We start from the raw sequence: 22,863 nt of genomic DNA, 5'->3' as shown, positions 1-22,863 counted from the left end.
GGACTCTTTGGGGGCAGCAGTGGACGAGGGCTCGTTATTTCTAGCTGCATCACGGACAGCGATGTCCTTGGCACCACTGGGCTTTAGATCTCGGTTCTGGTTCTAAATGTCTCAAGGCCACTTTGCCTTTTAAGTTCCTAAGTCTCGTCAATCTTTTTAACAGTCTTTTCTCACCCCTCCACACCAAGCTCAGGGCTGCCGTTGTTGCTGTTCAGTGTGCCTACTTCTGGCACGCCCTGTGGCATTCTCCTTGGTGGCCTTTCAGTGCTGGGAGGGGGGACGTCAGAAACCACTCTTCCCAGACTCACACCCTGGGTGAGCATCAAGCTCGGAGGGCTGGACAGAGGGACTTGCCTAAGCTGGCTCCAAGGACTTCCTGAGCTCAGGCCTGGACGGGGGGCTGCTGTGGAGTGACCTGTAGATACGGAGCAGTGAGCAGCCCACCGTCTACAAAGCTCTCCAGCCCCAGAGAAAGAGCTGTCCACTCACCTGTCGGATCGGTCACTGCTAAGTGAGTGTGCCATCATGTAGGCTGAGAAGCATGATCTGAAATCGAGTGTAGACCCTGGGTTTTCCTGGCTGTGGGAATTTGACCACTGGATCCCACGGAGCCCCAGGACAGAGATGTGTGCAGAGGTGCAGAGATCAATAGATGCAGAAAAAGCTTTCAACAAAATTCAACACCCATTTATGATAAAAAGTCTCCAGAAAGTAGGCATAGAGGGAACTTACTTCAACATAATAAAGCCCATATATGACAAACGCACAGCCAACATCGTTCTCAATGGTGAACAACAGAAACCATTTCCACTAAGATCAGGAACAAGACAAGGTTGCCCACTCTCACCACTATTATTCAACATAGTTTTGGAAGTTTTAGCCACAGCAATCAGAGAAGAAAAAGAAATAAAAGGAATACAAATCGGAAAAGAAGAAGTGAAACTGTCACTGTTTGCAGATGACATGATACTATACATAGAGAATCCTAAAGATTCTACCAGAAAACTACTAGGTCTAATCAATGAATTTGGTAAAGTAGCAGGATACAAAATTAATGCACAGAAATCTCTTGCATTCCTACACACTAATGATGAAAAATCTGAAAGAGAAATTAAGGAAACACTACCATTTACCATTGCAACTAAAAGAATAAAATACCTAGCAATAAACCTACCTAAGGAGACAAAAGACCTGTATGCAGAAAACTTTATGACACTGATGAAAGAAATTAAAGATGATACAAACAGATGGAGAGATATATCAATGTCTTGGATTGAAAGAATCAACACTGTGAAAATGACTCTACTACCCAAAGCAATCTACTGATTCAATGCAATCCCTATCAAACTACCAATGGCATTTTACACAGAACTAGAACAAAAAAATTTCACAATTTGTATGGAGACACAAAAGACCCCGAATAGCCAAACAGTCTTGGGGGGAAAAAAATGGAGCTGGAGGAATCAGACTCCCTGACTTGAGACTATACTACAAAGCTACAGTAATCAAGACAGTATGGTACTGGCACAAAAACGGACATATAGATCAACGGAACAGGATAGAAAGCCCAGAGATAAACCCATGCACATATGGTCACCTTATCTTTGATAAAGGAGGCAAGAATATACAATTGAGAAAAGACAGCCTCTTCAATAAGTGGTGCTGGGAAAACTGGACAGCTACATGTAAAAGAATGAAATTAGAACACTCCCTAACACGATACTCAAAAATAAAACTCAAAATGGATTACAGACCTAAGTGTAAGGCCAGACACTATAAAACTCTTAGAGGAATACATAGGCAGAACACTCTATGACATAAATCACAGCAAGATCTTTTTTGACCCACCTCCTAGAGAAATGGAAATAAAAACAAAAATAAACAAATGGAACCTAATGAAACTTAAAAGCTTTTGCACAGCAAAGGAAACCATAAACAAGACGAAAGGACAACCCTCAGAATGGGAGAAAATATTTGCAAACGAAGCAAGTGACAAAGGATTAATCTCCAAAATATACAAGCAGCTCATGCAGCTCAATATCATAAAAACAAACAACCCAATCCAAAAATGGGCAGAAGACCTAAATAGACACTTCTCCAAAGAAGATATACAGATGGCCAACAGACACATGAAAGGATGCTCAACATCACTAATCATTAGAGAAATGAAAATCAAAACTACAATGAGGTATCACCTCACACCAGTCAGAATGGCCATCATCAAAAAATCTACAGACCATAAATGCTGGAGAGGATGTGGAGGAAAGGGAACACTCTTGCCCTGTTGGTGGGAATGTAAATTGATACAGCCACTATGGGGAACAGTATGGAGGTTCCTTAAAACACTAAAAATAGAACTACCATATGACCCAGCAATCCCGCTACTGGTCATATACCCTGAGAAAACCATAATTCAAAAAGAGTCATGTACCAAAATGTTCATTGCAACACTATTTACAATAGCCAGGACATGGAAGCAACCTAAGTGTCCATCGACAGATGAATGGATAAAGAAGATGTGGCACATATATACAATGGAATATTACTCAGCCATAAAAAGAAATGAAATTGAGTTATTTGTAGTGAGGTGGATGGACCTAGAATCTGTTATACAGATTGAAGTAAGTCAGAAAGAGAAAAACAAATACTGTATGCTAATACATATATATGGAATCTAAAAAAAAAAAAAAATGGTTCTGAAGAACCTAGGGGCAGGACAGGAATAAAGACACAGCTGTAGAGAATGGACTTGAGGACACAGGGAGAGGGAAGGGTAAGCTGGGACAAAGTGAGAGAGTGGCATGGACATATATACACTACCAAACGTAAAATAGATAGCTAATGGGAAGCAGCCGCAGAGCACAGGGAGGTCAGCTCGGTGCTTTGTGACCACCTAGAGGGGTGGGATAGGGAGGGTGGGAGGGAGATGCAAGAGGGAGGGGATATGGGGATATATGTATACGTCTAGCTGATTCACTTTGTTATACGGCAGCAACTAACACACCATTGTAAAGCAATTATACTCCAATAAAGATGTTAAATAAATAAATAAAGTCACAGTCTATGTTAGAAATATTAGTTTGCTTATAAACGATGTGGGTTAGAGAGAGCTGTGTTTCTTAGGTAGCTGCAAGCACATAACAGCTTAATAAATTTCAAAGTGTAATGAGTACATTTTTTAAATTAAAAATATCAAGGATAATTATGGCTTTTTGTGCTGACCTGTGTGGGTTAGCAATCATTGATGTCTAAGAGAGACCAGAAGCTAGTTAGTGGGTGAAGCGGGTGATACCCGGCCTCCCCTTTCCCAGCACTCCTTGTAGGAGGAGAAGCCGTTCTTGATGGCCACAGAACAGGGTCTTGCTCCCGGACCGTGAGATGTAAAGGTTAAATACGGGCTGGGCCGCTCATGATTGCAAGGTTGCTGACCCGTCGGTGGTAGAAACTGTGCAGTTGGATTTTGACGCTTCGTCACCAGTAAATCCCAATGAAGACCCTTTCTGTTAGTAACTTCTTTCCAGAATTTATTTGCTTTGTGTTTCCATTCTATAGCCTTGCTGATGCATTGTTTACTATTTCCGTGGGGTTCCAGTTAGTGTTTGTACCACATTTCCCTTCCAGTGCTTTTCCCAAATCTCCATTATCCAGCAGAAGACAGAACGACAATATAACCTCGCAGGCTCAGTAATGGGGCTGCTCCGTTGTCCAAGAATACATATGGGCATTTTGGCTGGTAACTCCAAATGGCTGGTGTCGGAAACTTCCACAGTAAATTATATTTCCCAGGCCTTTTCCTATCCTATGGCTTGCTGCCTTCCCACTAACAGCCTCTAGCTGTGAAAACAAACTGTTGACCAAGTTTTCTCAATTAAATAGTCTACTGTATAAAATCGGCGCTCCCCACTCGATTTAAGTGAGAGTCATTAGTTGTTTAATCCCTACTAGAGGGATTAAATCAAATTATGTTTGGAAAATAAAACACACTGTGAATGCTGAAGGGTTTTCTGGGGGCGGGGAGTAGTTAGTATTTGTGTTCGGGGCGTGCTTGATGTTCTCCATTTTCAAAACATCGCACACAAGGACCAGGCAACGTAAGAGCCAGGAGGCTAACCTGCAATTCTGACGTGCGTTTTCTTTTCTTTTCTTTTTTTTGTTCTTTTGTATCCAAGTGAACTGCCTCATTCACCCCAGAACCTCCTGGCCAGCCTGAATTCTTCCCACAGCCATACCGTGATGCTCTCCTGGGTCCGACCCTTTGATGGAAACAGCCCTGTTCTTTATTACATTGTGGAGCTGTCCGAAAACAGTAAGTAACGAAGCAACATTGTCGCCGTGGACGGTAATCAGATTTCTCCCTGTGCTCTTGATGTCCTTAACCTTTACTTCTGGCTCAGACCCAGAACAGCTAGTAAAACCTTGCGATGCTCTACGGAGTTTCCAGTGAAAACCACAGCTCGGGCTTTGGGAAAATTAAAGGGCGGCGTGGGAGCCTAGGCGGGCAGCGGGAGGAGTGGCTGGAGGGCCTCCTGCGGGAGCCTGGGTTTGGGCCGAGGCCCCAGATGGCTGTGCCCATGGGGCCGCCCTGAGCAAGGGTACCCGATTCAGCATGGGACGAACTTGGAGACGCATGAACAGTGCCTCCACCTGGGGCTGGTCTGGGGGTCAGCAACAATGATAGTTAACCTGTTTTGGCGGTTTGGGCACAGACGTCCTGCTGAGGGCTCAGTGGGCCCTCTCCTTCCTCACCTTCCTCGGCCTCTCAGCGGCGGTCGGCACCATCCTTCACCAGTCTCCTCCTTCATTGGACTTCCCTCCAGCCCCACTGGCCACCTCCCCTCCTCTCCTCTGCTGGTCTCTCCTCTCCGCTCTCCCAGGACCTCTTCCTAGGACATCTCGTGCATCCCTGTGATTTCCAGTGGCGTCTTTTCCTGATCTTTGACCCCCAGGACCACAGATGGAACCCACATAAGCAGTTGATATCTCTAATCTGGTTGTCTCACAGATGCCTCCACTTAGGTTCTTCAAACTGTGTCTTTTGACATTTTAACCCTAACTGTTCCCGCATCATCACTGCAGCCATTCTAATCTCAGTGTCTGCCCCCTTGGTGACTCCTGTATCACTCAAGCCAGAAGCCCAGGAATAGTCCTGGGTTTCTTTTTCCCTCTCCCGACCCCCGCGCCCACCCCAGTGCATCAGCAGCCCTGCCCATCTGTGTTCTAGGACATAGCAGGAACCTGCTCTCCTCTCTCTGTCTCTCCAGGGCATGGTTCCCTCTCAGCAGGACAAGTGCCACAGCCTCTAACTGGTCCCCTCCTTCCACGTTTGTTCTCTTCCAAACCGTTCTCACACAGGCCGGAACATCAACCTTCCTAAAATATAACTGGACGATATCCTCCCTCCCCCGTACGAATTCAGCAGGGCCTGGAGCAGAACCCACCCCTCTCGGCCCCCGGGCAGCCTCCCAGGCCACTGCGTTTTGCTCTGTGCCACCCACCGTGTTTCACGATGTCTCCCTAAGGGCCAGGCTTCCCCTGTCCTGGCCCCTTGCCGGGCTGCTCCACACACCAGCTCCGTTGAACTGCTTCCTGCCGAAGCTGGCTTCCTGCCTTTGTCATCCCACCGTTACTCCAGGCTCCTTCCTGGGCCTCCCCCAGGGAGGAGCTGGCCAGACCACAGGTCGCTGGGCTCTTGCGATGGTCACCTTCCCTGGGCTGGCAACTGGTCTCATCGTGACGTTATTATAAGTGGGTCTCTGTTTCAGGACATCTGGGAGTGCTGCTCTCCCAGTGTCCCCCCAGCCACACCGGCTGTCCTGCTGAGACCCCACAGGGACTCGGCGCTGCTCACTTCCTCAGGCAGAGCAGCCTACGGTTCTGCCACAGCTCTTCCCAAGCTCTCTCGGCCTGTGCACTCTCCCTCTGGTTGTTGACGGAGCTCACGTGTTTCTCCTGATTATCTTCTGTTCTCCCGCCTCCTCTCACACGATGGGTCCCCCTTCTGATCATCACGTGCTCAGACCACAGCAGGCCCTGTCACTCAGTGACGTGCGGAGCGTAAACCCCTGGCCCAAGGTCGCAGGCGGTCATAGGTGAGGAGGGGACTCCGCCCAGCTGTCAGCCTCTGGAGCCTGTGCTCTTCCTGACGGCCAGGCCACTGCAGAGACGTTTTAGGGGGCAGACCCCTCCCTCTTGTGCTTTAGCGGCGACTTTGTGGTGAAAGTGGACCCAGGATGGCACTTTGGTGTCAGTCTCTGTGGGGATTAAAGGAAGCCGCTCTGTGGACCTGCCTTTATTTGAATTGGGCTCCCCCAACCCCTTCAGTATTCTACTTCCATGTCCTGGCTTTCTAAATGTTCACCCTTGACTGCAATGGCTTCGGTTCCAAGCATATCTTAGACTGAGGTGCCTGGGGCCCAGGCCCTCGCTCCCTCTCCATGGTCCTCTGCGTTGCCTGATCTGGTCTCTTTCCTCGAGGAGAGGGTAGGGTGTGAATGGAAATCAGCCAACACCCATCTTAGTTTTAGTTCAACAGCTCTGATCAAAGAGGGGAGGGATTGACCGTATTTATTGACGTAACTTTTCTGGGCGGTTAAGGTTTTCCCGAGGATGTCAGGGCCACGTGGCCTGTAAGCAAAACGGGACCTGACGTGATCTGTACGGAGAGAACTGTCAGGAGCAGGCTCTCCATCAGGGCTCTGGCAGAGGTGACCCCCGCTGGGTGTCATCTCCTTGAGACCAGGACCGTGTTTTACTCGTCTGTCTGTGTGCCCTTGAGAGGCGCTCACCAGATGAACTGGGTCAGTCCCCGGTGGAGTCCCCAGTGATGGACTCAAGTTACAGTTACCATCTGCCAAAAGGGAAGTGCTCTATGGCCCCCAGGTTACGTAAAATAAGGCATTGTTTCAAAATGCCACACCAACTATTTTCTTAACAACTTGCATGATCGGCTGGTTCTTTGTCAGACATCCTGCCTAAATAAGAAGCAGGTCTTACGTGCAGTCATTTATTCCATCCATCCATCCATCCGTCCATCCGTCCATTCAGCACCAAGTCCTGACTGGGCGTCTGCTCTGCACCAGGCACTCTGCTGGGTGCTGGGGTGCAGAGCTGAAATGGTCAGTCTCAACCCACCGACCGCAGGGACCTGGTCAGACATGTCAACACATCCTGCCACGTACGGCGCTCCCGCTGAGGTACGTCCCGAGTTCAGTAGGGGGACGGCGTGTGGAGGCCCCAGCTGGGAGGTGGGCAGCTCCCTCAGAGGGGCAGGCATGCCAGGAGACCGGGGCCAGCAGACGACAAGGGGCAGCGTCAGCAAAGGCCCCAGAGCATAAGCCTCGAGGCGTTTAGAAACAGCCGGCTTTCAAGGTGACGCCAATGTGGGGGACCAGGCCAGGATGCTGAGAAAGTGACCGAGGGCGTCATTAGTCCCTCATCAGCCTCTGGCTCTCCTGCTGGACCCACCTGGAGCTGGCTGATGCCCAGATGCTTTTCCTTCAGGGGAAAGGTAGTGTAGAAGAATCCGGAGTACACTACACTATCGTTATGATCGCACCAAGTGTGATTATTACACAAAGACTCTGAAGTGGATGAGATGGTTACCTCCGGGCCGATACTGATTTCAATTGTATAAAACAGTCTGCAGCCTTGGCTGCATCACTTCGTGTTGCTATCAGTGGGTTAGCCCGCGTCTCCCTGACGTGCGGACAGCAAGACCATCCCTGTCTTCTGGGCCAGTGATCTGGTTCTTATTTTTATTAGGAGCCAGTGCCCTTAAGAAGCAGCTGAACATGCTGGCTAATTACGGTCAGAAAAAACAGCTTAGCTGCAAGTACACGAAAATGGAGATGGTATTTGGCCTACACTCAGTGGCGTGCAAGTGGACGGTTCTAAATAGCTCCATCCAACAGCCCACTCATCCAGCTACCCAGGGTACTCACTGCCGCCAGCGCCTCCTGGCACGCTCAGTAGGATGCCATTCTCCTGGAAACCGTGGATCCTGCAGGGGCCAAACTGGCGGGGTTTAGCGGCGGAGGCAGGCGCTTTGTAACACCTGCCCTCACAACGTGCCAGCCATTGCGAAAGGGCTTCTGTAGAGCTTTTATGGAGCAGAACTGTGGAGCTTGTGCCGAGTGTTTGTCCGTGCGCTGACTGGAGCTGAAGCCCGTTATGGAGAGCGCGGGCCCCTGCAGACATCCTGTAGTTCCTCTCCGTGGAGCCGGTAGTTCTGTGGTCCCAGGCGTCTCTGTGGGAGGCCAGGGGCTGGAGAGGGCAGCATTGTCCCAAGGCCTGGCCCGAGGTACAAGCCTGCTGGGCTGAGAGCAGGGGTCAGGCCCAGTGGTGGCCAGAGGAGCCTAGGGGCATCCCTGTGTTAAGAGAGAGCAGGGATTCTTGATGTCTTCATAGCAGGGACCCTGTAAACAGGCTGAAAACTCAGTTGCATAGCAAAAGGATTTGGCCCATTCTCTAAAATATTTGTTGAGTTTAATTAAGAATAATCTTTCTTTTAGATTATTATGATCACAAGGGGGAGATTGCCAGAAAAAACTTGTGATGGACTCTCAAGTGGGCCCAGAAGCAGGTCACTGGGTGTCTCGTCGAGCAGCCTTCAGGCTTACCTGATGCTTTGGCGGCCTGCGCTTTTCATTGTTTTTGAGCTATTTTTACAACTCTAGATTATAGAAAACTTGTAGTGCTGCAAATAATTCTTGTCCATAGAGATGCAAATGAATTGTGTCCTGCTTATAAGTGGTTACTGCAGTAGTTAGTTATTGCTCTGTAGCTATTGGTCAGTTTTGCATCTATTTGTAAATTCATTTTAGCATTCCTCATTGTCGTATGTGTGTGTGTGGTTCAAATTCTCTTTTGATACATTGTAACATCTTACTGGTTCCCTCATTAATTAATGACAACTAAAATCTTTGACACATGCTCATTTTATATTTGGATGAGAACCATGATTTTCCCTTTTTAAAAATGTATCCTTTAACACGAGTGTATCGGCATCCTATAGTGTTAGAAACCCACAGACTCATCTAAGGCAGCACGTGCCACAAGCTTCCACGATAACTGACATTTGGGGAGGGCCATCTCTGTATCTCAGACTAATTCTCAAACCGAGCCCTTCCCTGTTTTCATGAGTTTAACTAAGGCATTTTACTGCTAAAATAGAATAAGCTTGGTCTTTGACCACTTAGAAAAAGTAAGTCTTTTCCCCATTAATTTATTTAAATCTTAGCACGTGACTCCTGTTAAGTCATTGCAGGTAACAAGCATACTTACATGAAAATTTCAGAATATTTCATCTTGTTTAGTTTTACTGTTAGTTTTTAACAGATATGAGTGTTCATAGCTTTATACCTTATAATATTTAAATTTAATTAAAATATTAAAAATACCTTTGTAATTTGTTATTAAAGTTATATATGCTCATTAATAAAAAATTTAGAAATTACTTACAGCACAAAGAATAAAAATACTCCCTATGATCCCACATGTGTGGAAAGCAACCCGCCCCCCGTGTGCTTGGTCCCTCTGCGGCCACATCCTCCAGGACTTGGCTCCATCGCTGAATCCCTCGGCCCTCCGTCTTCAAGCTCCCCCTCTCTCCTGCCTCCTTCTGCCTCAGAGGAGAATCATCTCCACCCCTCATGCCATCTGCTGCTCTCTGCCAAAGCCGTAGCATCATTTCCACAGGACAGACCCAGCCAGCGCTTTCGGTCCCCTCCTCCTGGACGTCTCTGCATCCCATGCTCTCTTCACCCCTCCACTTACAACTCTGCTCCCTGGGCTTGACTTCCATCTCCCTCCTCATTCTTACGTCTCAGTCTTTTGTCTCTTGGACCATTTTCTCTGACTCATCTGACTTCATTTCCAGTCCTGCCCTTACAGTGTTGGTGTCCCTTGGTTTTCCTTGCTCGGGACACTGGTCTTCTCTCCCCACGTTTCCCCCAGTGATCCCTTCCCCGAGGGTCACCTCCCACCACGGGCTGCAGCTCCCCGTCATGTGCTTCCAACCCAGACCTCAGGTTCATGTAGACGGCTCCACCTAGACGTCCCCACCTAGACGTCCCCAGGTTCACCAAACTCAAACTGTCAAAGTAGACCTCATCACCCTCCCCCGAAGTTTCCCAGGTTAGAGACAGAGACGTCATTCCTGTCTCCTCACCACTCCCCGCCCCCCTCGAAGACATCAGTACGTCCCTTTGGGTTGGTTTTACCTCGTAAGTGTCTTGTCTCATCCACTGCCCCTCCGCATTTCAGCACCCCTGTCCCTGACTGGCTCTGGCCCGTCATGCAAGCCCACCCATCTGGCCTCCTCAGACCCTCCGCCCAGGAGTCCCCACGTTCTCTGCACGTCTGTGGCGTGCACACCCCGCTTGAAGCCCTGCAGAGGCCCCCAGAGCAGGCGTCGCATCCGGACTGGGCAGGGAGCCTCGGGTTCCCCCAAATGTGCTTGTGCTTCTAACAGCCCGGAGACAAGTCCCAGGCCACCTTCTAACCAGATTGCCAGCCCTAATTCCTTCTTGTATAGAAACCCTTACTGCTTAGAGAGTAGATTCCAGGCTTATTTGCACATATATAGCGCCATTGATCCCCTGACCCCCGCCTGCCTCTCCAGATTTGTCTCCAGCAACTCGTTGCTGTGCTTTTCGTGCTTCAGCATCAGGGCTCTGCTCGGAGCTCCCTGAGCGCACCCAACGGCGCCACTGCGCCTTTGCTCGGCTCCCCAGTCCTGCCCTTCCGTCTTCCGCCGGCTCCTTTGTAGCACCTCCTCTGGGAACTGTCCTCGGTCATCTCCAGGAAGTGCTGTCCCCAGACTCCTGCTTGCACATTCAGGGCAGCTGTGCTGATTTGCCCAGAAGGCAAACTGGGCCCTTAGAGAATCAGCACAGGCAGGATACCAAAACTAAGCAAAATATCTGGAAGGAAACTCTTTAATAACTTTTTCCTACTCCAAGTTTGCAAAGATATTTCCCTGTGTTTTCATTGAGAAGATTTATGGCTCTCAGCCTTGGGTTCAGGTCTTATGGTTATTTTACTTTCATTCTTTGATTTCTGGTCCTGCTGAACACATTTTTCCAAGTTGGTTGCTTTTTGTACTTCCCCTGCTATGATCTGTCAGTTTCCTTTCCCCTATTTTTCTATCAAGGCCTTAGGGTTTTTTCCGTCATTTGTGACAAGAATTTTTTCAATTTGTTTTTTTACTCTTAATTTTTGTGTATTACTTTTTGACATACAGAAGGGTTTATTGTGTAGTAAATCTACTGATGTTTTCCTTTATGATTTCTTTCATCACTTTTATGTTTGGATATTTCAACACTATCAAGCATAACATATATTTTTATAAGTTTTCATCTTGTTTGTAAACCTTTAAGGTTTAATACATTTAACTCTTTAATTCATCTGGAATTTAGATGTAAGTAGTCTGACCTTTTATTTTTTCCAAATGACCCCATTTTTTTCAGCATGACTTATCAAATAATCCATTTATTTATGAAGTGCCTTTTTCATATATTAAGGGGACCTGTTTATGTAAAAGTCTGTGGAGTTTGTTTGGACCCATTGATTCATCACCTGATTATCTGCCAGTTCTATAACATTTTGATTGCTTTAGTCCCAGAATATGTTTTAATAACTGATAAAGCATTCCCCTCATCTTTTCAGAATTTTTGTTAGTTCTTGTCACCTATTTAGTCTTCCAGAAAAAAATTGGAATTATTTTGTCAAATTTTGAAAATCATCACATTGACTTTTTAATCATGTTAAACCTATGATAAGTTTCATGAGAACTGACTTCTTGTTGATTCTGTCTTCCCATCCAGAAAAATAATATGCCTTTCCATTTCTTCAGCTATGTTTTTATATTGCTTAGTGAAGTTTGCAGGTTTATACCCATAGGTTCTATACTTTATTTGTTACAGTTACCCTAAGATTTTGTCTTATTGCTACTGTAAATAGGATTTTCTTTCCATTTCATCTTCTAAAGAGTTATTCATTGTTGAAACGTAGGAAAGCTATTGATGTTTAGGTATTTATTATTATTATAAATATTTTTCAGTTGATCCTTTTAGTTTTCAAGGTAGACAATCGTATCTTCTCCAAATAGTAAAAATGTTTTGTTTCCTTTTGCTTTTTTTAAAAATAATTTATGTTAATCCTCTTATTTATGTACTTTTTTTGGCTGCATTGGGTCTTCATTGCTGTGCGTGGGCTTTCTCTAGTTGCGGCGAGCGGGGGCTACTTTTCGTTGCAGTGTGAGGGCTTCTCATTGCGGTGGCTTCTCTTGTTGCGGAGCACAGGCTCTAGCCACGCGGGCTTCAGTAGTTGTGGCACGTGGGCTCAGTAGTTGTGGCTCGCAGGTTCTAGAGTGCAGGCTCAGTAGTTGTGGCGCACAGGCTTTGTTGCTTCACGGCATGTGGGATCTTCCTGGACCAGGGCTCGAACCCGTGTCCCCTGCCTTGGCAGGCAGATTCTTAACCACTGCCCCATCAGGGAAGCCCTCCTTTTGCTTTTATATCTTACTGGGTTGGTCAGAATAATTTTAAAAAGTAAAGGTAATTGGCATAGTCATTGTTTATCTGATCTCAATGGGATGTCTACAAGGATTTTACTGTTATGTATGATATTGATATTTTTGTTGTTTATTGAGTTTTGACAAATATATATACAGCATGTAACTCATACCTTAAACAAGATACAAAACATTTTCAACATTTCAGAAAGTTCCCTGTGTCCCTTTCCAGTCTTCCTCCTTCAAAGGCAAGCACTCTTCCGACTTCCATCTGAACTTTATATGAATGAACACGATACTGATTTGAAACAGCCGTTTCTCATCCTGTAATACGTTCCTCTCATGCCTGGTTCTTAGGGTTTTTAAAATATATGTAGGGTTGTTTCTTCTTTCTGAGCAAGTTTGTGTTTTTTTTTAATTCCACTTAGCAATACCCTACAATTTATGCAGGAGAATTCACTATATGAATACCCTGTAGGCCCGCAGCTCTGCCGTGAACTCCCAAGGGTCCTGTCTCTGGACAGGTTTCCGAGCTGACTCTGAGGGACTTGGCCATCATTATGAGGTTCCCGAGCCTCAGACTTGAAATCAATGTCTTTTTCCTTAGCTTGGAAAGAAACACTGTCTTCCATAAGCTAATACCTGTCTTCGTCTTTTCCAAAGATGTGCGAGGACTGTCAGGTTGGAAGGACGTTTCTGCGTCCTCTGCACCTTCGCTGCCTCTGACACGTGGAGAAGTCCACACCGCAGGCAGCACTGCTGTCAAGAGGCGGCTGGTTCTCCCGGGCGACTTAGCGGCTTCCTTTGAAACCCCACATCCAGAGCGTTGCTTTGTTCCCTTAGTCAACAGGGAACCCAAAGCTAAACCGAGCGCTTAGCTGAGCTTCGGAAGTCACCCAGGTGTTAGAACGGCTCTCTGGCTTCTTCTCCTTAATGATTTTGGATTTGTTTATCTTTCATTTTCATTTCGTCATACAGTTTTATGCATATTTCACTCTAGAAGGTCTTTAACAGCAGGAGGTCTCTCTTTCTGTCTCGCCACACACACACACACACACACACACACATACACACTCACACAGGACAGAATGCTGCCAGAGCGAGGGGCGAGCGCAGAAGGCCGTGCAGCGCCACTGCAGCACCGCGTGGAAGCGGAGCCCGGCAGCTGGACCCGCGGAGCCGGGCCGGCGGTGCTGTGCGGGCAGCTCTCGTCCTGGCGGCAGAGGGCAGGGGCCCGGGGCCCGGTGCGGGGAGGGCCCTTATTCTGAACCGGAGAGTGAATTTCTGGGAAGAGGGGGCCGAGGACGGCCGGGAAGCCGGGCGCGGGAACAGGAAGCGCCCTGCGAGGCGGTGGTCCGGGCGCTTGCTGAGTCTGAGATGATGTTTGGGGCTTTGGGTAACGACGGCCCAGGGCAGTTTGTCTTTCCTGGAGCATGGAACATTCTGGTGCCGACACCCTTCTTGAGCAGGGCTTCTTGTGTCACCTGCTGGTCCAAGACTGGCTTCTGGAGAAGGTTCTCAGAGGCCCCGACGCCTGCGCCCCTCCGGGCGTCCTGGGGGAGGTGAGGAGGCCCCCCGCCCCAGGGAGACCCTGCAGCTTGGCTCGCTCTCCTGCCATCAGCCTGCCAGCCCCCTCCCCAGCGAGCATGTGAGACGCCCTCTCCCGCCTCGCCCTTAGGTGCTTCAGAGCTGACGCTGGGCTTTGTGCTGTTTTGCTTGCCAAAGTGGCAAAGAGACTTTGTTCTTTATGCTTCAAATCGTTTTCATCTGTCTTTGAAACACATCTCACACAGGTACTGGCTAAAAGCCTCAGAGTGTGAGGAAGTGGTTTCGGCCTTCGCTCACTTTTCTGTGGGTTTTTGCATGTTGAACCTCACATTAAAAGCACTTGCTCCCATTTTAAAATCCATCCAGGAAGACAGCGCACGTCACAGACATTCCCTGTCACGTTGCTGTATCCTGGGCCCAGAGAGGGGCTGAGGCGGGGGGTTTGGGGTCCTGCCCCCTTGGCTCCCTGCTCTCGGGCAAGATGAGGAGGTGGGCGGGGCAGCCGAAGGGCCGCACAGCCCCTGCGGGCCCTTGCCTTCCCAAGCCCGTCCCCCAGACGGACGCGGCTTCCTGCGTGGGGACGCCCGGTGCAGAGCAGAGTGGCCCCTGCCGCGTGTCTTCCCCGAGGCCAGCTCAGCTGCTTCCACCAGGTCGCCGGCCAGCCGAGGTCGGACCTGTCCCCAGCCCACCACGTGGGGCTCCCTGCCACCAAGACTTGTCTCCTGCCCCAGGCTGAGTTGCCCTCCGCTTCTGCAATCGTCCAGTGCCCATGTCCAACCTCTCTGGCCAGTGTCTCCTCTGATGCAAACGGCTTCTCCAGTTCAGGGACCACACTCCTCCCAGGACTGTGTCGCCGCGTGAGCCCACGCCTGGGGCACGTTTGGTGTCTTACCAACAGCTCAGGAGGCCCAGTCCCTTGGATGTGAACAGCGGAGCCCAGTCCCTTGGATGTGAACAGCCGAAGGCCTCAAAGCCTGTTCTTGGCATCACTCGGGCCACAGTCCTTAGCAGAGAATTTCATTTAGTTCCTTAAATGCTCAACTCTTTTGTTCTTAACTCTTAAGGCAAAACTTGGTACATTGTAACTCTAACCCCACAGACTTTTATTGTTTCTCTAAAGACAGATACAGCAGAGAAAGGAAAGTACCCGCCCACTTCTCCTGCTCCTTCTCCTGGTCCAGTGACGCTGTCTGACTAGTCTGAGTCTCTCACCCCATCCATTCTTAGCGGAGTGGCCTGTCCCTCCTGTGACCTCAGTCTTCTCCCCCATGATTCCATGAGTAGGTCTGGGTCACAACATCCTTTCAAAATTGTGTTTCGATTCGCTCATTTTAGGTATGTTTAATGCCTCAGCAGAACCATGGAAGACCTCATGGTCTTCTCTCAAGAGTACGGTCTATTCTAAAAATGTTATTTCTGCCAGCTCAAGCTTGAAATTCTAAAGTGTCACTACAAATTATATTCCTTTCATTCTTTTAATAATTTTTTATCCAGAATCCTGCAGAAGGATCTCATTTAACCTTGCAGAGCTTGCTATTATCTGGGCTGCTCTTTTTAATGTCCAGATGAGCTATGAATAAACCAAGAGAGGCTGCTCTGTAGCCCTGGGTGTGCTAGCCTCTGGGTTTTCCCCGTCCGCGCGGAGCAGATGAGTGGCTTGGAGTGGCGACCCAGTCCACAGCCTCCCCCCGAGCGGCCTCACTCTGTGGAGGTTGAGATTATTTGTGTGTCTGGGCTTTGACACTGTGTCTCTGTTGACACGATGACAATAATCTGAGGGTGCTTTAGTATAGAGAAGCGAATGTTATTCATCCCGCCAAACTAATTTCAATAACTCGTTCAGCTGAACACTGAAGTATAGGTCAGAGTCTCTGAAAAACTTGAAAATAATTACACAAAGCACTTGAAAAATCATGAGAATGGTTTAGAACACAACTGTAATATTGACCTGTACTTGTTTTGTTTCATGTTTTTCTCCTACTCTTTATTTTCCAAAGAAGATTTTTGCTAATGAACTTATATTACTTTTTTTGTGAGATACATACATATATATGTGTGTATATGTATAAAAATAAAATTTACCTTTTTGTATTACTCTATGGATGTACAGTTCTCAGGATAGACCCAGGTTTTATAGTTTATGTAATTTTGGAGCTTTGGTTAAGAAAAACCATTCAAACCTGAAAGTACCCCTGCTGGGACCTTGGGCAGGGCCAGCGCAGATGGGGGCCAAGAGCTCAAGGTCCCTCTGGAGGGGGCACAGCGTCCACCGGGAGGGCAGTGGGTGACTGCTCTTTGCAGCCCGTGGAGGTCCCGGCTGTTTCACTCCACCCAAAGGCAGCAGGTCCCCAAACACGAGAGGTTCCCGTGAGCCACGTCTGGGACAGCCCGCCCTCCAGATCTCCGACCCCAGAAGAATCCCAGTGGCTTAAATCCGGGCTTTCCGCGTCCAGCTGGTGAGCGCCATGCACGCCTGGTGTCCTCATACACCAGCCCCGATCTCTTCTCGCGCAGGACACCAGGGGTCTCCAGTGCAGGCCCCGCACCTGCCCCTCTCCTCCTGGTCCCGCCGACCCATTAACTGACTGGCCTTTTCCCCCCTCGATAAACGTTTTATTTAGAACAGTTTTTGGTTTACAGGATAATTGTGGAGATAGAGGGCTCCCTGGACCCCATGCTCAGTTGCCCCTCTTATTAACGTCTTGCCTTTGTGGGGGACATTTGTCACATCAGTGAACTAATATTGGCCTGTGGTTATTACCTGAAGGCCATGCTTTATTCGGGTTTCCTCAGCGTTTCGCAGATGCCTTTCTCTGTCCCAGGCTCCCATCCAGCGCCACATCACATTCAGGGGCCGCGTCTCCTTGGGCTCCTCTTGGCCGGGCAGTTTCTCAGACTTACCCTGGTGTTGATGACAGTGGCAGCTCTGAGGAGGCAGGCCAGGCGTTTCGTAGGATGCCACACTCCATTGGGGTTTGTCAGCGCATTCTCTCATGGCTAGACTGGAGTTTGGGGTTTGGGGGAGGGAGCCCGCTGAGGTGAAGCGCCCTCTCCTCACGTCCCATCCCGCCAGGCGCCTGTTCTCAGCTTGCTGCTGTTGATGTGGGTCAAGCTTGGTAAACGTCGGGGGCTGTGACTGAGTTTGTGCCTAGGGTCGCGTTCTCTGTGGCCCCTGTCCTGAGTGTGCACTATCGGCCTCAGAAACCCAGAGCACTTGCATTCAGCGTCTACACAGCCAGCCCGGGGCGGGAAAGGAGAGTGTCTGATGAGTGTGACCTTGCTGGACCCTCGAAGGCCACGGTCCAAGAGAATAGCTCCTCTTCTGAATCATCTCTGTGACCGAGCCCTCGGCTTCCTTGCTTTAATGCGAAGCAGCTACAAGAAGTCAAAAGAACAACATTGGGCTTATCCGGGAGTTTCCACGAGGTGGAGAGATCAGGCCATAGTCCGTGCCTCGGTTTCTCAGGTGGGAATGGGGAAGCTCGTACCTGCCGCAGGTAACTGTGGAGGTTGGATGCGCCCCGATGGAGGCATGGCCAGTGCCGGGGGCACAGCAGGTGCTTCCCCGGAACAGGGAGAAATCCAGTTCCTACGGTGGGTCACGCACTCTTCTCTGTGCTGAGGATCCAACAGTGAATTAAATGCATTCGAATGGAGTTTGTCTCGTGGGTGACTATTTAAATGGGTAGCCATTATTATTATAATACTTATGATATTTATATTTCAGGAGACACAACATGCAGACAGTTGTAGCCAAATCAGCGGTGGAATTACAATTAGGAAAATTAATTTGCATCTTAATTTTCCACTTAACTCACTCTGTAACCTGGGGGAAGTTATTTTAATGAAAGAATGTTCATTCTCATCCACGTAAAAAAATACAAGGTACAGCATCAGTGAAATCATATATTTTCATCTGTCAAATGTGCAATTTAAGACAGTTATAATGCTCACTGCTGGCAACGTAGTGACAAAACAGTCACTTTCTAAAAACTTTTTGATAGGAAAAGTACTAAATACACACAAAGGTACAGAGTATTCTTGTCTTTGGTTTCAAAAACCATTAATATTTTGCCACATTTGTTTCATCAGTTCCCCACCTTTTTTGCTGAAGTATTTTAAAAGAAATCCCAGAGATTTTGTCATTTCATCCTTAAGTGATTCAGTAAATAGCCAAAAGAGAACATTATACCTAACAAAATTAATGGAATCTTTAATATCATCTTATACTCAGTCTACATTTAAGTGTCCCTCATCTTTTTTTAAAAAAAGTCTTTTCACAGTTGATTTGCTTGAATCAGGATCCAAATAAGGTCCATCTGTTGTGTTGGTGGTTTTGTCTCTTTCGTCTCTTAACCGACTTGCCCTGCTTTTAGCCCCCGCCTGCCTTCCTCCCTGCTCTCGCCTGGGGTACAGGCCAGGGCGCTTGCTTGTTGAATGTCCCAAGTCCGGGATCTGGCTATCCGCTTCCTCCTGGTGTCACTTAATTGGTTCCTGCATCTTCTTTATTGCCCAGACACATTCCGCTCTTGGTTTTGTGTGCTTTCTTGGGTTGTGTGCGAGTGTCAGCACTTCCCGGGTGCTTCTGGATACCCCGTACCTCGTCTCACAGGGCGACACTGGAGGCCCGGCTGCTCTGTCCTCAGTGATGTTGGACCATCCAGGAGCCTAGGCGGTGACAGCCCGTAAGGCTTGGGAGAAGTTTTTTAAACTTCCTGAGTCTTGATTTCTCCGTCTGTTGAGAGGAGAGATAATACCTCCTTCCCAAGAGGACTCGTGTGGTTACAGATGTGAAAGCACTTCCAGACTTCAAACAGCCGCACAAATGTTAGGTATTAATAATAATAATGGTTCTTCTGGCAATTAAGAAAATTTTCTTTGAAAAGTATTTTCCTTCCTCAAGTACCTTTAATTGAGAAAATGGTGATGCTCTTTTTTTTTTTTTAATCGAAAAGAGCTTCCAGTACATTTGGGAAGATTGAAAGCCACCAGCTTTTTAACCAACAGACAGAGTGGAGGAGTGATTAACGCCTCGTGGTTTCTGGGCGCTGGAAGCCAAGAGGAAGATTAGTGATGCCCATCTGTGGAGCAGAGGTTTGTTTAATAGCCTGGCTGGGGAAGCCTAAAATTCCTTAGTCTTCTAGATTAGAGGAGCAAGGGGCATCCCCAGAGGGGTGCAGAAAAGCTATTGAAACTTTTATGGGATGGGTTCCTTTATCAAAAGATTCTTCTACATTCCAGCCCTAAGACAAGCATCTTGTAATACTCTTTTGTGAGGACTGGGAGAAGAATCTTTTAAAGGGATTTTGCTTGTTGATTGTCAGGAACAGACTCGGTATTTAAATTTTAACGCTTCTCAGCAAGTCTGCAATTCCAAAGCCTGTTAGTGAGCAAATCCTTCCTAAACCACTTTTCTTTTTTTTTTTTTTTGGTACAAATCAGAGTGCCCATGAGATGGATTGGGTTCATTTGTATTAGTTTTCAGTTTAATCTCTCTTCCTGCCAGATCTTTTATCTTCTAGTAGGAGAGGAAAAAAAATAAATAAAAAATCCTATAGATACAACAAGAGAACTGAGCAGAGCCCCAGGGTCTAGAGCAGATTAATAGGCCCTGTTGTCAAATCAAACTGGGCAGCAGCTCCTACTACTCGGGCTACACTTCCAGGAGCTGTTTACACTCTGCATGAACAAATGGCTGAGAGTCAGGGAATCGCGCGTGGGGCTGAGTTTGGGTGGGAGGGAGGGAGGGCGCTTGGGGTGGGAAGGAGGCGTCCGGGGCGCTTCTCTGCCCCTTCCCTGTGCGATTAATCGTTTCAGTCCACGGGCTCAACCACTGTCCTTCTGACTTTGCCTCTTTCTGAAATTGCCACGGTTCACTCTGTACCTGGCGGAGCAGATGAGCTTACAGACCCTGTAATCTGCAGGAAGAGAGGGATGGGAGACGTGTTTTCTTCAGCACATGTCAGGCAGGGCCCCCGCAGGAGCAGGCAGCGCTCATGACTTAGAATAATCAAGGGGGGGCTTCCCTGGTGGCTCAGTGGTTAAGAATCCGCCTGCCAATGCAGGGGACACAGGTTCGAGCCCTGGTCTGGGAAGATCCCACATGCCACGGAGCAACTGGGCCCGTGAGCCACAGCTACTGAGCCCGCGCGTCTGGAGCCTGTGCTCCGCAACAAGAGAGGCTGTGATAGTGAGAGGCCCGCGCACCGCGATGACAAGTGGCCCCCGCTTGCCACAACTAGAGAAAGCCCTCGCACAGAAACAAAGACCCAACACAGCCATAAATAAATAAATAAATAAAGCTACATTTAAAAAATAATAATAATAATAATCAAGGGGGAGTTTACGAGGGGAAGTGGCAGAGCCGGGATCACCTGTGGTCACAGGGGCGAGGGGAGCCTCAGAGCCGGGGAGAGAGACTGTGCAGGGCTGTGCCGCGAGAAGAGCAGGGACCTTTGGGTGAAGAATGCAGACAGTCTGGGGCAACCTCCGGTGAGTAGGGAAGAGCCCTCCCTGCCAGGCAGGCCCTCCAGGGCACAGGCAGGGTGGGCAGGGTGGAGAGGGGGCCTGGGGTGAAAACAGGAACGTCCGGCAGAGTCTCTGCCGGGGCCGGGCCTACGCCAGATGCAGCGGCGCCCTTCCCTTGTTTCACACTCATCGGTCTCAGGAGTCGTGTGTTATCCCCCTTGTGTTACGTGCAATTCCCACCATTTAAACTTTTTAATTGTGGTAAAGTACACATAGCATGAAATTTTCCATCTCAGCCACTTTGGCGTGTGCAGGTCGGTAGCGTTAAGTATATGCATGCCGTTGTGCAGCCATCACCACCGTCATTTCCAGAAGTCTTTTCATCTCGCAAAACTGAAACTCTGTCCCCATTAAACACTAACTCCCGTCCCCCCGTCCCCCAGCCCCCGGTGTACTCCAGGTGTCTCATTTAAGTGGAATTATATTACATTATCTGTCCTTCGAGGACTGGCTTATTTCACTCAGCATAATGTCCTCAAGGTTCATCCGTGTTGGAGCATGTGTCAGAATTTCTTTTCTTTTCAAGGCTGAATAATATTTCGTTGTATGGATGGACCATATTCTGTTTGTCCTTTCATCTATCGATGGACACTTGGGTTGCATCACCTTTTGGCTGTTATGAATAATGCTGTTATGTTCATAATGCTTAGCACCACTTCCAAGAAATAAGAAAGACAGTTTGATTTCCTACGAGTCAGTCCCCAGCACCCACATTTCACTTCACTGATAACTTGAAAATGTAGTTCAGGGTCATAGCAATTCTGAGTGGAACTGACAGAGGGCACTTGTTCATCCCAGGGCATCACTGCACGAAATGATTGGGCCAAAAAGCCTGTTTAAACTCTATAGAGAAAGTCCCACTAAAGTGTAGGAGCCGACAGAACCTTCTGAAGCCTTGCAGGCAAGAGCACACTTGGCTGACAGAGTCACTCTTCCACGCCTGCCGGAAAGCTGGGAGCAAAGATATTCTAAACTCGCTGTGAATTTCATTCCGTGTCTCTCCAGCCAGAGCCTCTCAGGGGTGTGGCAGTGTAATGAGTTGCCACGCAGATGGGTTGCAGAATGCACAGCCCATCTGTCTTTATCATGCTCATTTCCTCTTTTATTAAAATGTTAATGAATATAGGTTTTATTTATCATTTGGCGACATGTGCAGCATCCTTTTCTGGGAGACAAATCTGCAATCTGCCATGTGAGCTGACAGAGAACTTCTTCCCGTTACATACTGAGCACGGTAATGAGGAATATTGGGTTCCTTTTAAACTGCCATATGCAGGTTGAACCAAAAAATCCCTTTACTTGTTGACAACAGCATGGGGTTAACAGGAGGCACGCTGGACCCGGCGTGGGAAACCCGAGTTCAGAGCCGGGCTCGCTGGTTGCTCACCCCGGGACCAGGAGCCTCGGTTTGCCCATCTGTTCAGTGGAGGCAACCACTCCATCTGCCTTGGTAAGCAAATGAGCTAATCCATGGGAACGCACTTTGCATTCGCTTGTTGTCATTCAGACACGCGCTTGTAGAGGCTTGACCTTGTTTTGCTCCTTCTTTCAGACTCTCCGTGGAAAGTGCATCTGTCACACGTCGGCCCCGAGATGACAGGCGTCACCGTGCGTGGCCTGACCCCGGCTCGTACCTATCAATTCAGGGTGTGCGCCGTGAACCAAGTGGGCAAAGGCCAGTACAGCGCAGAGACGAGCAGGTGTGTGACACGCACCCCTTGGAGAGGCACGGGGAGCCAAGGAAGCATCGAGTTAGGTCATCAGTCACCACCCCTTAGTCATATTGGGGGAGACACAGAGGAAGCACGGTGGCTCGCCGGGCTAGCCAGCGGGTCCTTAATTGCCGAGGGGAGTTTCTTAGGCTTCTGTGGTGCTCTGGCTGTGCCAACATAAATCACTGCCCACCGCACGGCCCTCTGTATACGTGAGATTAAGAGCGTGCGGTGTTTCCATGCCCTTTGTGTACCTGGCTGCCAGCAAGGTGGGAGCTGGTGCCACCGTCTTGACAGGTAAACACTGAGCAGGTGTCGGCAGGAAGCCACGTGAGCTCTGGCGTTTCCCTGGTGGTCCTGATGCCGTCCCCCCCACCAACCCCACCTCCCCAGGCCAGGCGGCTGCTTTCAAGCCTGTTCAGATGTGACGTGGGGAAAGGGCTTCATCCCGTTTCAGTGTGCCCTCCCCAGCCAACCTGAGCTCTCAATGGGCTTGTGCTATAGAAGAGTTGAGAGATCTAAATGACTTTTTTCAAAATGTGGGAGTTTGATATGAGAAAT

At 48.5% G+C, this 22,863-nt stretch overlaps 1 protein-coding gene across 8 annotated transcripts in view; it reads left to right on the top strand.

The window, feature by feature from the left end:
• Positions 1 to 22,863, top strand: part of SDK1 (sidekick cell adhesion molecule 1) — a 1,005,745-nt gene that overhangs the window by 621,137 nt on the left and 361,745 nt on the right. For all 8 annotated transcript variants that reach the window (XM_082429098.1, XM_082429101.1, XM_082429099.1 and 5 more), the window contains 2 exons: positions 4,170 to 4,306; positions 22,143 to 22,290. In XM_082429098.1, the coding sequence (XP_082285224.1) occupies positions 4,170 to 4,306; positions 22,143 to 22,290 (285 nt within the window). The remainder of the gene's footprint in view (positions 1 to 4,169; positions 4,307 to 22,142; positions 22,291 to 22,863) is intronic.

Source organism: Balaenoptera physalus (genome assembly GCF_965194825.1).
Source record: "Balaenoptera physalus genome assembly, chromosome: 16".
NCBI classification, from domain to species: Eukaryota; Metazoa; Chordata; class Mammalia; order Artiodactyla; family Balaenopteridae; genus Balaenoptera; species Balaenoptera physalus.
This window is presented reverse-complemented; position numbering and strand designations above follow the sequence as displayed.